Source organism: Phyllosticta capitalensis (genome assembly GCF_038381095.1).
Source record: "Phyllosticta capitalensis strain CBS 128856 chromosome Unknown BKA78scaffold_1, whole genome shotgun sequence".
In the NCBI taxonomy this organism is placed as follows: Eukaryota; Fungi; Ascomycota; class Dothideomycetes; order Botryosphaeriales; family Phyllostictaceae; genus Phyllosticta; species Phyllosticta capitalensis.
In genome coordinates, this window is record NW_027117439.1 from 1,665,594 (window position 1) to 1,677,576 (window position 11,983).

General features: G+C 53.8%; 3 protein-coding genes across 3 annotated transcripts; 2 read left to right on the forward strand and 1 right to left on the reverse strand.

The window, feature by feature from the left end:
- Positions 1-71: 71 nt before the first annotated feature.
- On the forward strand, positions 72-1,081 carry BKA78DRAFT_10603 (NADH ubiquinone oxidoreductase subunit NDUFA12-domain-containing protein). The gene is made up of 8 exons (XM_066882173.1): positions 72-226; positions 278-298; positions 370-376; positions 428-508; positions 561-603; positions 655-675; positions 726-863; positions 911-1,081. Exons 1-8 carry the CDS (start codon positions 176-178, stop codon positions 960-962), a joined length of 414 nt encoding a protein of 137 aa, XP_066749259.1. The 5' UTR covers positions 72-175; the 3' UTR covers positions 963-1,081.
- BKA78DRAFT_10694 (uncharacterized protein) lies at positions 1,035-1,991 on the reverse strand. The gene has a single exon (XM_066882185.1). It carries the CDS (start codon positions 1,792-1,794, stop codon positions 1,201-1,203), a length of 594 nt encoding a protein of 197 aa, XP_066749260.1. The 5' UTR covers positions 1,795-1,991; the 3' UTR covers positions 1,035-1,200.
- Positions 1,992-2,187: 196 nt separating this feature from the next.
- Positions 2,188-7,371, forward strand: BKA78DRAFT_244411 (ABC transporter type 1, transmembrane domain-containing protein; the record flags this gene model as incomplete). The annotated part of the gene is made up of 3 exons (XM_066884027.1): positions 2,188-2,252; positions 2,307-6,652; positions 6,698-7,371. The coding sequence occupies 3 exons, from the start codon at positions 2,188-2,190 to the stop codon at positions 7,369-7,371; spliced, it is 5,085 nt and encodes a 1,694-aa protein (XP_066749261.1).
- Between the last annotated feature and the right edge of the window lie 4,612 nt (positions 7,372-11,983).

Here is an 11,983-nt window from a genome sequence, read left to right on the forward strand (position 1 = left end):
GTCTAGGTCGGGTGGTTGTTGGAGGGCGGAAAGGCTGGCGGAATTGCATTCGGAGCGAGAGCGGGAGCAACCCCAGACGTCTCCGCCCTCGAGCCGCCAAGCCCTGCGCATCATCGACCCATCACCACCACGGTGTCTTGCCGGGATCGTCCATCGTCCTCTACAACCACCCAACATGTCTACCATTCTGCGCACGCTGCGCAACCTGCGCCGAGTCGGCTTCAAGGTTGGTGTCGTCCCAATTGTTGCCCTGATATGATTGCTGACTTGTTTGTAGGATGCCGCCCACCAGATGCAGGTACGCCTCCCACTGTTGCTCACGGACGCCATTGCAATGTCGAAACTGACCGCACATGCCCCGGATCTCAGTACATCGGTCCGTCCCTCACCTCCAAACATGCAGCAACAAGTTGTTGACCCGAAACAGGCGATACCAAGGCCGGCACTCTGATTGGGATGGACAAGTACGGAAACAAGTACTTTGAGAACTTGGAGGAGGAGTTGCCTCGTCAGTGGACTGCTCCAACCTCTCCAGGCCAGGCAATTGACGCAGTCATCAGTGAGGACGCGCTGGGTGGACTACAAGGAGAAGGAATATGATCCGTAAGGACGCAAGCTCCTGAGCAAGCTTGATATGGCACTGACATTGGGCAGGTCACAGATTGAGCCAGGCTGGTATATTTGGATTCTTGAAATGCTTCTCCGCAGTGGTTGACGTTTTGCAGGCACGCCTGGATGTCGTACATGGTCGACAAGCCGCCGACGGCGGACCCCATTCTCCAGAGGCAGGTTCGCGAGTGGGAGCCCAAGGCGCACAGACCGGTCCTTACCCTGGGCCGCTCTGCGTACAAGCCGTACAGCACGTAAGTTGAATCCAATCGTGAGTTGATGAAGTATTGACAAGATACAGCACCAAGCCCAAGTATGCTGCATGGACGCCAGTTGCTGCGTCGCGCCAATAGAAGAAGCAGATTGGCGGGGAGTTGGGAGTTTGACAGTGTAGAGCAGTACAACCGTGCCTAGATTCTTCACATGGCATTTGAAATTACACTCTAGTAAATGCTATAATGTTGGGAATGCGAACCCGACAAGGAGCGAAAACGGGGAGAAATGTTGTCGGCGATATAAGCTTGCATGCCAGGACTTTGGCGGTGCGGAGGCCAAGTCCGTGTGATGGGGAGCGGTTGAATAGGGCATGGATCAGGTATTGGCAACTTTCCCCGTCGTATGTAAGCAGGAATTTTTTGGTCGTGATTGGGCGAGATAAAGGGCTTGTACGGTGAGTGCTGCAGGCGCGGAGTCATTGCCCGCAGCGGGCGGCGGAGGATCATGTGGTGGCCAGTATCCAGGCAACGAGGCGACGACATCGGTTCCCCAGTCGCCAGGATAGGGCTGGTCTACGCCGTGAAACCACGCTGACCATGCTAATTTGAACGTCGACGAAGCCACGTCGGGCGGCGGCAGAGGGCGAAGGAGGAGTTGGAGGTGGGTTGTAGTGAAGTGAGAGAGAAGCGAAAATGAAGGAAACCAACACGTTCGAGATCGGCTAGGTTTTGGTGATGCGCCGCAGATCAATCTCTTAACGGCGTTCGTGGGCAAATCCCGGCAGATGGTGACATGTGGGGTCACTGCGCGTCGCTGGAGCTTCTTTGGCGCTCGAGAAGGCTGAGGGGACTGGACCGTGGACCGTGATCGGACATGTCCTCCAACAGTCGGTGTATCTACATGTACATACATGAGTATTTTAAATGTCGTGATCCTTCCACACTTGCCTGGCCTCGGCCCTGTGTCCATTTTGACAGACGGACCCTCGACCACATATTGCTGCCCGGTGTCTCGTCCCACTCACACTCACTGGGTTACCGCAGTCGCTCCGCTCGGTGAATAATCACTTCCAGTCAGGTACCTGTCCTGTCCTGTCCGGATACGTCAGACGCAGACGCCGCTCGACCGCACGGTATTTACGCCGCCTCTTCTGCCACCAATCCTTCCTGCCCTGCGACCCCGACAACCATCTCCTGTCAAAACACTTCCTAGGGATCCGCCCGCATCCCCGGTTCTCATGCAATCCTGAAAACGACTCAAAAAACACGTCGTCTTCATCTTTTGCAAGAGGTTGTGCGCGCCCAGCCTGCCTGCCCCCACCATTGGCTGGCTCAACCATAGGCGACCCAACGACCGCAGACCATGTTCGCCAACTGCAAAGGGCCAGTCTGGGGACAGGATGACTTTTCCCATTGCTTCCGCAAAGAGTATGAAAAACACTGCCCTGCATTGAACCCTGCGCTAACTTGCCCCTCCAACAGCTACCTCGAGACACTTTTGCCCCTCATAGCATGCGCCCTCTCGGCCCTCTACCTGTCTTCGCAGCTGTTTCGGACCTGGAAACAATCACGCAAGCCCACACCATACAGCTCCCTCGACTCATGGCGCAATCCACTCGCCGCCCGACATGGTGCAAGGACTGCAAATCTTCTCGAAGACGAGTCCGAAACCGAAGATGAACTCGACCGCAACGCCGACCTCGCCTTGGTCCCCACCATAACCAACGACTCGGTCGTCGAGGTCGACAAGCCGCGCGGAGAGGTGCTGTTGGTCGTTGTCGAAGAGCTGGCTGTTCTAGGAGAACTGGCGATACATGTGGCAGGGTTGGTTACTGGCAAGGGAAATCGAATTGCTGGCATCGCCGGCGTCGCAGTCTGGGGTTACGTCACTGCGCTGGCTTCGGCGCGACTGTTGTTCTCCAACCTGCAAAAAGTTTCGTTTCCTCGTCTCTGGTACCACACGGCCTTTATCTACATCTGGCAATGGCTCATAGGCATCCTCTTGTTCCGCTCGGTTCTGATCCACCCTCCGTCCGCGCTTGCTCTGGACCTGGCCATTGCCGACTTTTGCCTCAACACGCTTCTGGCCGTGATTGCGCTCCTTTCGCGCAAGGGCAACCGTGCCGTGGAATTGGAATATGAAGGCGATATTCAGCCATCCAAGGAAGCCACTGCGAGTGTGCTTTCACTGGCCACTTTTGCCTGGGTCGATACCATGGTTCTTCAAGGATGGAAGCGGACCCTTGAACTGACGGATGTGTGGAACCTGCCCGCCAAGGACAAGGCCGCCGCAATTCTGGCAAACTACCGGCAGTTCAAAAAGACGCAGGCTCTAGCGTGGCATCTCTTGCGCTATTTCCGCCGTGGTTTGTTGATCCAGGCCGCGTGGGCAGCATGCTCCGGAGCGTTTTTATTTGTTCCCACCATTCTTCTGAAGCTCATCCTCGAGTACGTCGAGAATCCAGCCGCCACGCCCAAGAATGCCGCCTGGTTCTACGTCATCCTGCTTTTCCTGTCAGGTGTCATCTCCGCCTTGGCCGATGGGCAAGCGCTGTGGATTGGCCGCAAGATTTGCATTCGGATTCGCGCAATCATCATAGGAGAGATTTACGCCAAGGCACTCAAGCGCAGAGCCGCATCTGGCGCGGACAAGGTACTGGGCGAGAAGCGCGACCCCGAATGGACTGAATCCAAGCGTCAAAAGTTGAAGCGGATGTTGTCCCTGCGCCGGGGCAAGAGCAAGTCTGGAACCACCAAGAGCGCCAATGTTGCCGAATCTCAGGTCACTTCAGGCGCCATCATCAACCTCATGGCTGTGGATTCTTTCAAGGTTGCTGAGATTTCTGCCTATCTTCATTTCCTTTGGGCAAGCACGCCGGTTCAAGTCGTTGTTTCGGTGGCCCTGTTGTACCGCATCCTCGGATGGAGCTCTATTGCTGGCATTTGCACCATGGTTCTACTCTTGCCTGTCAACATGCTCATCTCAAAGAAGTTCTCTTCCATTCAGAAGCAAATTCTCGCAGCCACAGATGCCCGTATCAACACTACCAATGAAATCCTGTCCAACATTCGGATCATCAAGTACTTCGCCTGGGAATCACGCTTCAAGGCCCAGGTTGACGAGAAGCGCGCAGTCGAACTCGCCCACCTACGCAGGAGATATCAATGGTGGGCCACTGCTGCCACGGTCTGGTCTGGTGCTCCCATCATCATTACCTTCCTGTCGTTCCTGGTCTACACTACGGTAGAGAAGAAGGACCTCATCCCATCCGTAGCATTCACGTCGTTGTCACTCTTCCAGCTCCTCCGCATCCCGCTCGACCAGCTCGCGGACATGGTTGCGCACGTTCAGGAGTCCAAGGTCTCCGTCGACCGTATCGAGGAATATCTCAGCGAGCCCGAGACGGACAAGTACAGGCAGCTCAAGAACGAGGAGAACGATGAGAATGGCGATCCGATTATTGGATTCGACCACGGCACATTTAGCTGGGGTACAGGCGAGTCCGATGAGGGCGAGATTGACGATGCTTTCAAGCTGATGGACCTGGATTTCCGATTCCACGTTGGGCACCTGAACGTCATTGTTGGCCCCACAGGATGTGGCAAGACTTCATTGCTCATGGCTCTTCTCGGTGAGATGACTCTGCTTGACGGAAAAGTGTCTCTGCCAGGCGGACGTTGCCGCGAAGACTTGATCCCTGATCCTGAGACTGGCCTCACCGAAAGCGTCGCGTACTGTGCTCAGCAGGCGTGGCTGATGAATGGAACCATCAAGGAGAACATCGTCTTCAACAGTCCGTTTGACCCGAAGCGTTACAAGAATGTCATCATCGCTTGCTCGCTCCAGAGAGATTTGGAGATTCTCGATGCTGGTGACCAGACCCTTGTCGGCGAAAAGGGTGTGACCCTCTCTGGCGGTCAGAAGCAGCGCATCTCTCTCGCTCGTGCACTCTACAGTAAGGCGCGTCATGTGCTTCTCGACGACGTGCTCAGTGCTGTCGACTCGCACACGGCCAAGTGGATCTTTGACCAAGCCCTGCTGGGTCCCCTCATGTACAACAGAACCTGCGTCTTGGTCACGCACAACGTCTCTCTTTGCCTGCCGCATTCCGAGTTTGCCATTGTCCTCGACAACGGCAAGGTTTCTGCCCAGGGAACACCCACGGAAGTAATTGATTCCGGAAAGCTTAGTGAGGACCTCTCCAAGTCGCGGCCCGTGTCGCGTGGACCCTCTCGAATTGCCTCTCGTGTGCCTTCTGACGTTGGAGGTGAGGAGGCTCTGGGAGAAAACGGCCATGCCAACGGAACGACCAACGGTACTGCCAATGGAACAGTCGGCAAGGAGAAGAAACCGGAATCGCAAGAGGAGAACAAGGCAGTTGGCGGTGTCAAGATGAGCATCATCCTGATGTACCTCAAGGCCATGGGTACTTGGTGGTACTGGCTGGCTGCCTTTGCCGTCTTTGCTGCCCAGCAGGGTGCTTCGGTCTCTACCAATGTCTGGATCCGCCAGTGGGCGAACGCCTATCAAGTAAGGCAAGTCGGCGTCATGGGAACTGAGAAGCACGCTGAGCACGTTACGCATTTGGGTACTGCCAACGGAGTCGGATCCTGCTTGATGAGTGGAACTTGCGTCTGGCCGATCCCATGGTTCTCGCAGCCAAAGCAAGAGTATGCTTTCAATGACGGATTCCAAACCTCCATGGCTTCTGAAGGAGGCAGGCCTTATGTCAATGCCGGCTACTATCTCCTCATCTACGCGTGTCTCGGCATCGTCTTTTGCTTGATCACCCTTATCCGAGAGGGAGTTCTCTTTGCTGGATCTCTGTCAGCATCTCGCAGGATCCACGACCGCCTCATGCAATCGGTCATGCACGCCAAGTTCCGCTTCTTCGATTCGACTCCCCTGGGTCAGCTCATGAACAGGTTCTCCAAGGATATCGAGTCCATTGATCAAGAGATTGCACCAGTCGCGATCGGTGTGGTTCACTGCCTGGCGTCCATCATTACCGTCGTTGTCCTCATCTCCGTCATCATTCCGGCATTTTTGCTCGCTGGTGTCTTCATCACTGCTCTATTCTTCTTGATTGGCATGTTCTACATCAATTCTTCCCGAGACTTGAAGCGCCTAGAGTCGGTTCAGCGCAGCCCGCTGTACCAGCAATTCGGAGAAACATTGTCTGGAATGACCACCATTCGCGCTTACGGCGACGAGCGTCGGTTTATTCGCGAGAATCTGGGCCGCATCAACACCCACAACAGGCCCTTCATCTACCTCTGGGCTGCCAACAGGTGGCTTGCATTCCGTGTCGATGTCATTGGCTCCATGGTTTCTTTCTTTGCCGGCGTTTTTGTCATCCTCAGCGTCGGTTCGCTGGATGCTGGTGCGGCCGGTCTCGCCATGACCTATGCCGTCACCTTCACCGACAACGTACTTTGGTTCGTCCGCCTCTACGCCGCCAACGAGCAAAACATGAACTCGGTGGAGCGTATCAAGGAGTACCTGGACGTCGACCAAGAAGCGCCGCCAGTCGTCGAAGGGAATAGGCCTCCCGCCAACTGGCCAAGCCGGGGCGCTGTCGAATTCATCGGTTACAGCACGCGCTACAGGCAAGACTTTGACTTTGTGCTTAAGCGCATCACCTTCAAGATTCTTCCCGGTGAAAAGGTGGGCGTCGTTGGTCGGACAGGTGCTGGAAAGAGTTCGCTGGCACTTGCTCTCTTCCGAGCGCTCGAGGCCGAAGAGGGCAAGATTCTTGTCGACGATGTCGACATTGGCTTGATTGGACTGCAAGATCTGCGGGAGAACATTGTCATGGTCCCGCAAGGTGAGTGCTGTTCCTCAAAGGCAAAATGCAAGCTAACCAGCATAGATCCCACGCTTTTCAGCGGCACAATACGCAGCAATCTCGACCCATTCGACCTCTTCACCGACGAAGAAATCTTTACCGCCCTCCGCCGCGTGCAGCTCATTGGCTCTGCTAACGCATCAGCAAACACGACGCGTCCGCCGTCGCCATCAACCAACGGCAACAAGCTCGACGTGCCCAAGGGCAGGAACGGTAGCGCCGCCGTGACTCCCGCGTCAAGCACGACAGACCTGCTTCCGGATAACAAAAACATTTTCCTCAACCTGTCATCGACGGTCGCCGAGTCCGGTACCAACCTCTCCCAAGGCCAACGCCAACTCCTCTGCCTTGCCCGCGCCCTCCTCAAAGCCCCCAAGGTGCTGCTCATGGACGAAGCCACCGCCTCGATCGACTACGCTACCGACGCCAAGATCCAAGAGACGATTCGCGAGATTCGCAACACGACAATCACCATTGCGCATCGCCTGCAGACCATCATCGACTACGACAAGGTCCTTGTCCTCGACCGTGGCGAGGTGGTTGAGTTTGGCGATCCCTGGGATCTCGTCAAGAAGAAGAAGGGCGTCTTCAGGGGCATGTGTGAGATGAGTGGCGACCTTTCCGTGCTGGAGAAGGATGCGAAGAGGGCGAGTGAGGCGAGAGTCAAGGCGGCGAAAGCCGCAGCGAGGGAGGAGTAAACGAAAAGAGTAGGGCGGTGGACGGAATGATTGGATCGATCCATTTGGATAAGGGAAGCACGATAGATGGTTAGACGAGAGGCTGCGCGGGAGACGAGGAGCGAAGAGAAAAGGTGACGAGAGCCAGTAAGTTTGTCTTCCACCACTTCTCTGTCCATCCATTCACACGACCTCCGTCCTTTTTTTCCTTTTCAATTGTGTTATTTCTCTGTTGTTGTTACAAAGGCCACTGTCTCTGTTCTTTCCTGTTTTAAACTCCCCTATAGAACGGGTATGGAGTGTGGATAGGCAGGAAGGAGGGTGTCTCTGGTTCACATTATTCGGTCAAAGTCCGTAGTATACAGAAAGATGAGGAATGTGGAAGGGGACGAGAGGGGATGAGGGGGAGAAAGTGAGGAAGAAAGCGAGGCGTGTGTGCTTATTGTTGGTTCCTCCGTAGGTAGTTACTTTACTTAGTGTTAATGTCATGTGTGCTCCTTCCCTGTTTTCCCTCTTCCACTTTGCCCCTTCGCCTGCTTCTCCTTCCAGCTTCTCTGAACCGTAATGCTGCCACGCATCATAGCTTCGTTACAACATCCTCCATCACTTCGAAACTTTGCGGAAACGCGCCTGGACTTGTGAACATGGCAAATGGAGCAGACCACGCCAGCCATTCTGCCACGCAGGCACGAAGCGCAACAGTCGGAGCTTCCGCGAGGTCATTCCGCAGTGGTCAACATTCGGATCAGTATTCTTTCCGCTTTGGCAGTGTGCGAATGAGGAGCGACAGTAGAGGGTAGGGAGGCGGGTTTATATACTCCATCCAGGAGAGCGCAGCCGGGGAGGAAGGAAGCCGAAGAGGATGGCGTCAGAGCGGTCGCGGCGCGTGACTGCTGTGTCATGCGTAGCTTCCGGTTCTGCTGCTTCGACCACCGAGGGAAGAGAGGGCAAGGGTATAAAAGCCCCCTCTTTTCTCACCAAAGTCTTTCTGCTCTTCAGAAGCAGCTGTCCAGTCGCCAAGGGACCAACAAGCCAAAGACAGACACTTGCTTGTTTTGAGGACGAAAAGAGAACAAGATCTTACTTGTGCGCAGTCCGTCCACTTGAACCCAGTCACTTGGGGTGTTTCTCTTGCCTAATTTCGATCGATGGGAGAAGTGAGTGGACTCAAGGCGAGCGATGGACAGAAGATGCCAGAGCAACGTGATGATGATGATGATTCTCAGCACCATCGTCCTCGCGTTTTCGTCATCAGTAGCACATCATGATGACTACCCATCTGCCCATTGAGGCGGGCTACATGTACCCATCATTAGCTCAGCCCAACTCGCTCGATTGTCCACCCGCAGACCAACGGCTCCACAGTAAAACAAGGATAGATGTTATTTTCCGCGGCCTCTTTTGCGTCGCAGGCGTTTGGGATGTTGGTGTCTGAGAATGTTGGGAAAAGGCTGCGGTTTTATATAGGCAGCCATGGCCACCAAGGATGAAAGGGGGCTTGTGATAGGAGGCGTGTGGTTAAGCTGTCGCCCCTGTCGATGGGCAGGCGTGTTCGTGCAAGTGGGTGGTGAAAGAAACGTCAACTCCAGGGTTGGTTCCAAAGTCGTGTGGCTCGGTATGTAGTGAACTTGGTGATTGTCTCAATGACGAAGTCATGATGTGTACACACAGGGAGCCTTCAGGCACCCTCACGTCCAAAGACTTGTGTATTTGAGCGGATAGAGGAATAGCTAAAGGGAGCATTCGTGTGCCCCTGCGCCCCTTGCGATTCGCTGGGCGTGCAACTTCACGTGCCCGAGTCAACAAGGGAGAGGATCAAGCAGTACAAAAGTCTACCCTTGGAGGCACTTCTTGTCGTCAACACAGTCGAGCCGTCTGCGCGTATTCGAGAAAATGCATGTGACTGTGAGAGAGGCACTGTTTTGCGCCTTTTCTCAACGCGGAATTGCATGTTTGGTTGACTCGCGCCCTGAGATCTTCACTGTCCGGGCGCTTGTGGCTTGCGTTTGGCTTTGGAGACAGAGTTGCGGTGGAATGTGAAATGCGGAAGAGCATTATAAGATCATGAGCAATGAAATCTTCCGCACTGTTTCTCCTGCGTCACCGTCATCAGACGCTGTATGAAAACTGGAGCCATGGAAGCCAGACGCTCTCATTTGATGCAAATTCGCCCCTACAGCTGCCAGGAGCAAAAATGACGGCAGTCGATGGTGTTCTTGAAGAAGAGACACAGTCCTTCAACTCGGCAGTGTCTTCACCTCTTGATCGGGGATGAAGAGGAGTGAGGCGGCTGTCTGTGCAGGACGAGGAGCAGAACGAGGGGAGGGTTTTATAGGCAGCTCCAGAAGAGTCATGAGACGTGTGGTCACACTTACTCGCTAATTGGTCAACCCACCATCCTGATAGGCAAGTACATGGGCGATGTGGCATGTGCTTCTTTGCCGACAGGCAGAAGGGGTATAAAAGCCTGTGGAGTCTTTGAGCTTTCTCCACTGACAAACGAGTGCGACCAGCTGCGCAGCTTCAAGCCAAGGAATGAATCTACACACTTTTGCCCGTTTTCCGGATGCAGAATGACTGCGCTCTGATCGGCTGTCCTGCAATCCTCAATTCTTCTCCGTTGATCGCGACGTGGTATGAAGGAAAGGAGGGATGTCAGTGGGCAAACCATTGACACAGAGGCATAGTCAAAAGCAACATCAACCTACAATACCGAGTTCCAATACAATCACCTGCTTCGCTCTGTTGCGGCCCACAGTGCCATGGGAAGGGAAATAAACGGGCGCGTCGCTCTCTCGACAAACGAGACGGTACGAAAATTTGGCTGCAGCCGACGGCAGGGAAAATACTCAACCATGGTCAGAATGTCTCAGCACGTGAGAAGGTGGATATCGCGTGATTGATTTCAATCGAGTCGTTGAAACACGAATAGTGGTCAATGACAGCACGTTCCCGCAATGATGTTGGTCGTAATTATCCACTAAGGTAGATAGGTGTTGTCCTGATTCCGCCTTGACCCAGCAGCCCCCCAAAGAAAAAGTAGTGCACAAGTACCTGTGCTGACCCAGATTACTCCAACATGAGTATGTTTTGGAGCTGCACAAGCTTCGCAGTTGCAGCAGCGAGGGGAGAAAGGTCTTTGCTTATATGGACACCCAGGCGGATGAGGCACATGACAGCTTCCGGCCATTGGCTGGTCAGGGGCGATGTGAGTTGTCAGTATGTGCCCTACTAGACAAATATAAAAACCTTGCCTCCAACGCCTTGATTTCTGACTTCGCAAGACTCCTGGAGACAGCAGATGCTTGGGGATTGAAGAATACAAGCGCATACTCTCTTCTACCTCTCGTACATTACAATGCCTACTTGGTGGACACGCCTTTTCGTATTTCTCAGTTGCGCAGGCTGAGCATGATAGACGAAACCAGAGGTAGTGGCGTGAAGCAACAGTTGAGAACAGTAAGATTCTTTTATGATGAATACCACCACAATTCCCTGCCTGAGGAGTCCTGATTGGTGTCATTTAAAAAACGCGAGTCAAAGAAAGCTGGACAGTGAGTTCATTAGGAAGCTGGAGTCCAGGATCCAAACAGTGCAGTGAATTCATACGATGTCCTTGGTGGAAGGTACCTGGGGACTTTGTTCCGGGGAAAATGCAGGAGAAGTGGAGGTATTTATACGCCTGAACTAACGCCCAAACGTCGGAGAAAAAGGCACATACATGATCAGGAGACCCGCGAAGGCATCGACATGTGCCCAGACAGCAAAGGATATAAACCGGCTTGACCGGTCGACAATCCTTCCCGACCAAGCACCTGTCAAGTTTATCGAGATGAGCTCGACTGTTCTGACTTTTTGTCTCACTTGTGGGTCGCGGCGTCTTTTCTTTGCCCTACTTTCACGTTATTTGTTTGCAGACTCAGAGCGAAGGGGACTGGATTGGAGATTAAGTCGACGTTTCAGGCCCATGGTCGACAACATCGTCGTGGCTTGCAATCATGTCTGCCACGTCAAGTTGGATATAGTTGCCAGTGACATGAAAGATTGACGCATGGCCGCCTTGAAAATAAAAAAGATTCGCGTCGGCAGCTGGCAAGCTCCCAAAGAAGTAAGAGTTTCTGATGGTTCGAAAGACCAGAACCAGAGCCCGCACAGTGGGTCGAGGCTCCGAGGCTTGGTAGCAAAATTCGTAGCACACGTAGCTACGATGACTCCCTGTAACTCAACACAAAGGACTTAGTAAATTCCAACATCAAGTGCGCAAGGCGCTTGAATGCTCCCTGAACACACACCTTATTGAGATAGAGAATTTCCATATATCTATGGTCGCTCATTTGCATTCTCTCTGATCACTTTACCTTAGTTTTTTGCCTGTGTGTGCCACGACTATTGCTACCAAGCCTCGCTCGGTTGGTCGACCGCCAACGTACTTCGCTGCGATGGAAAAGAAAGGGAGGGAAGTTCGTCTTTATAGTGGCTACACCACCCACGCGCCGAGTTGCGCGTGAAGAAAGCCGTACTCGTCCAGAAAGCTCAGCAGGTCAATTTGCACACGTGCAAAAGGAGCAAAAGCGGAAGACACGTGCCTGAGCACTAGGAGTGGATGGGAGGTATAAAAGCCTCCCTTCGTCCA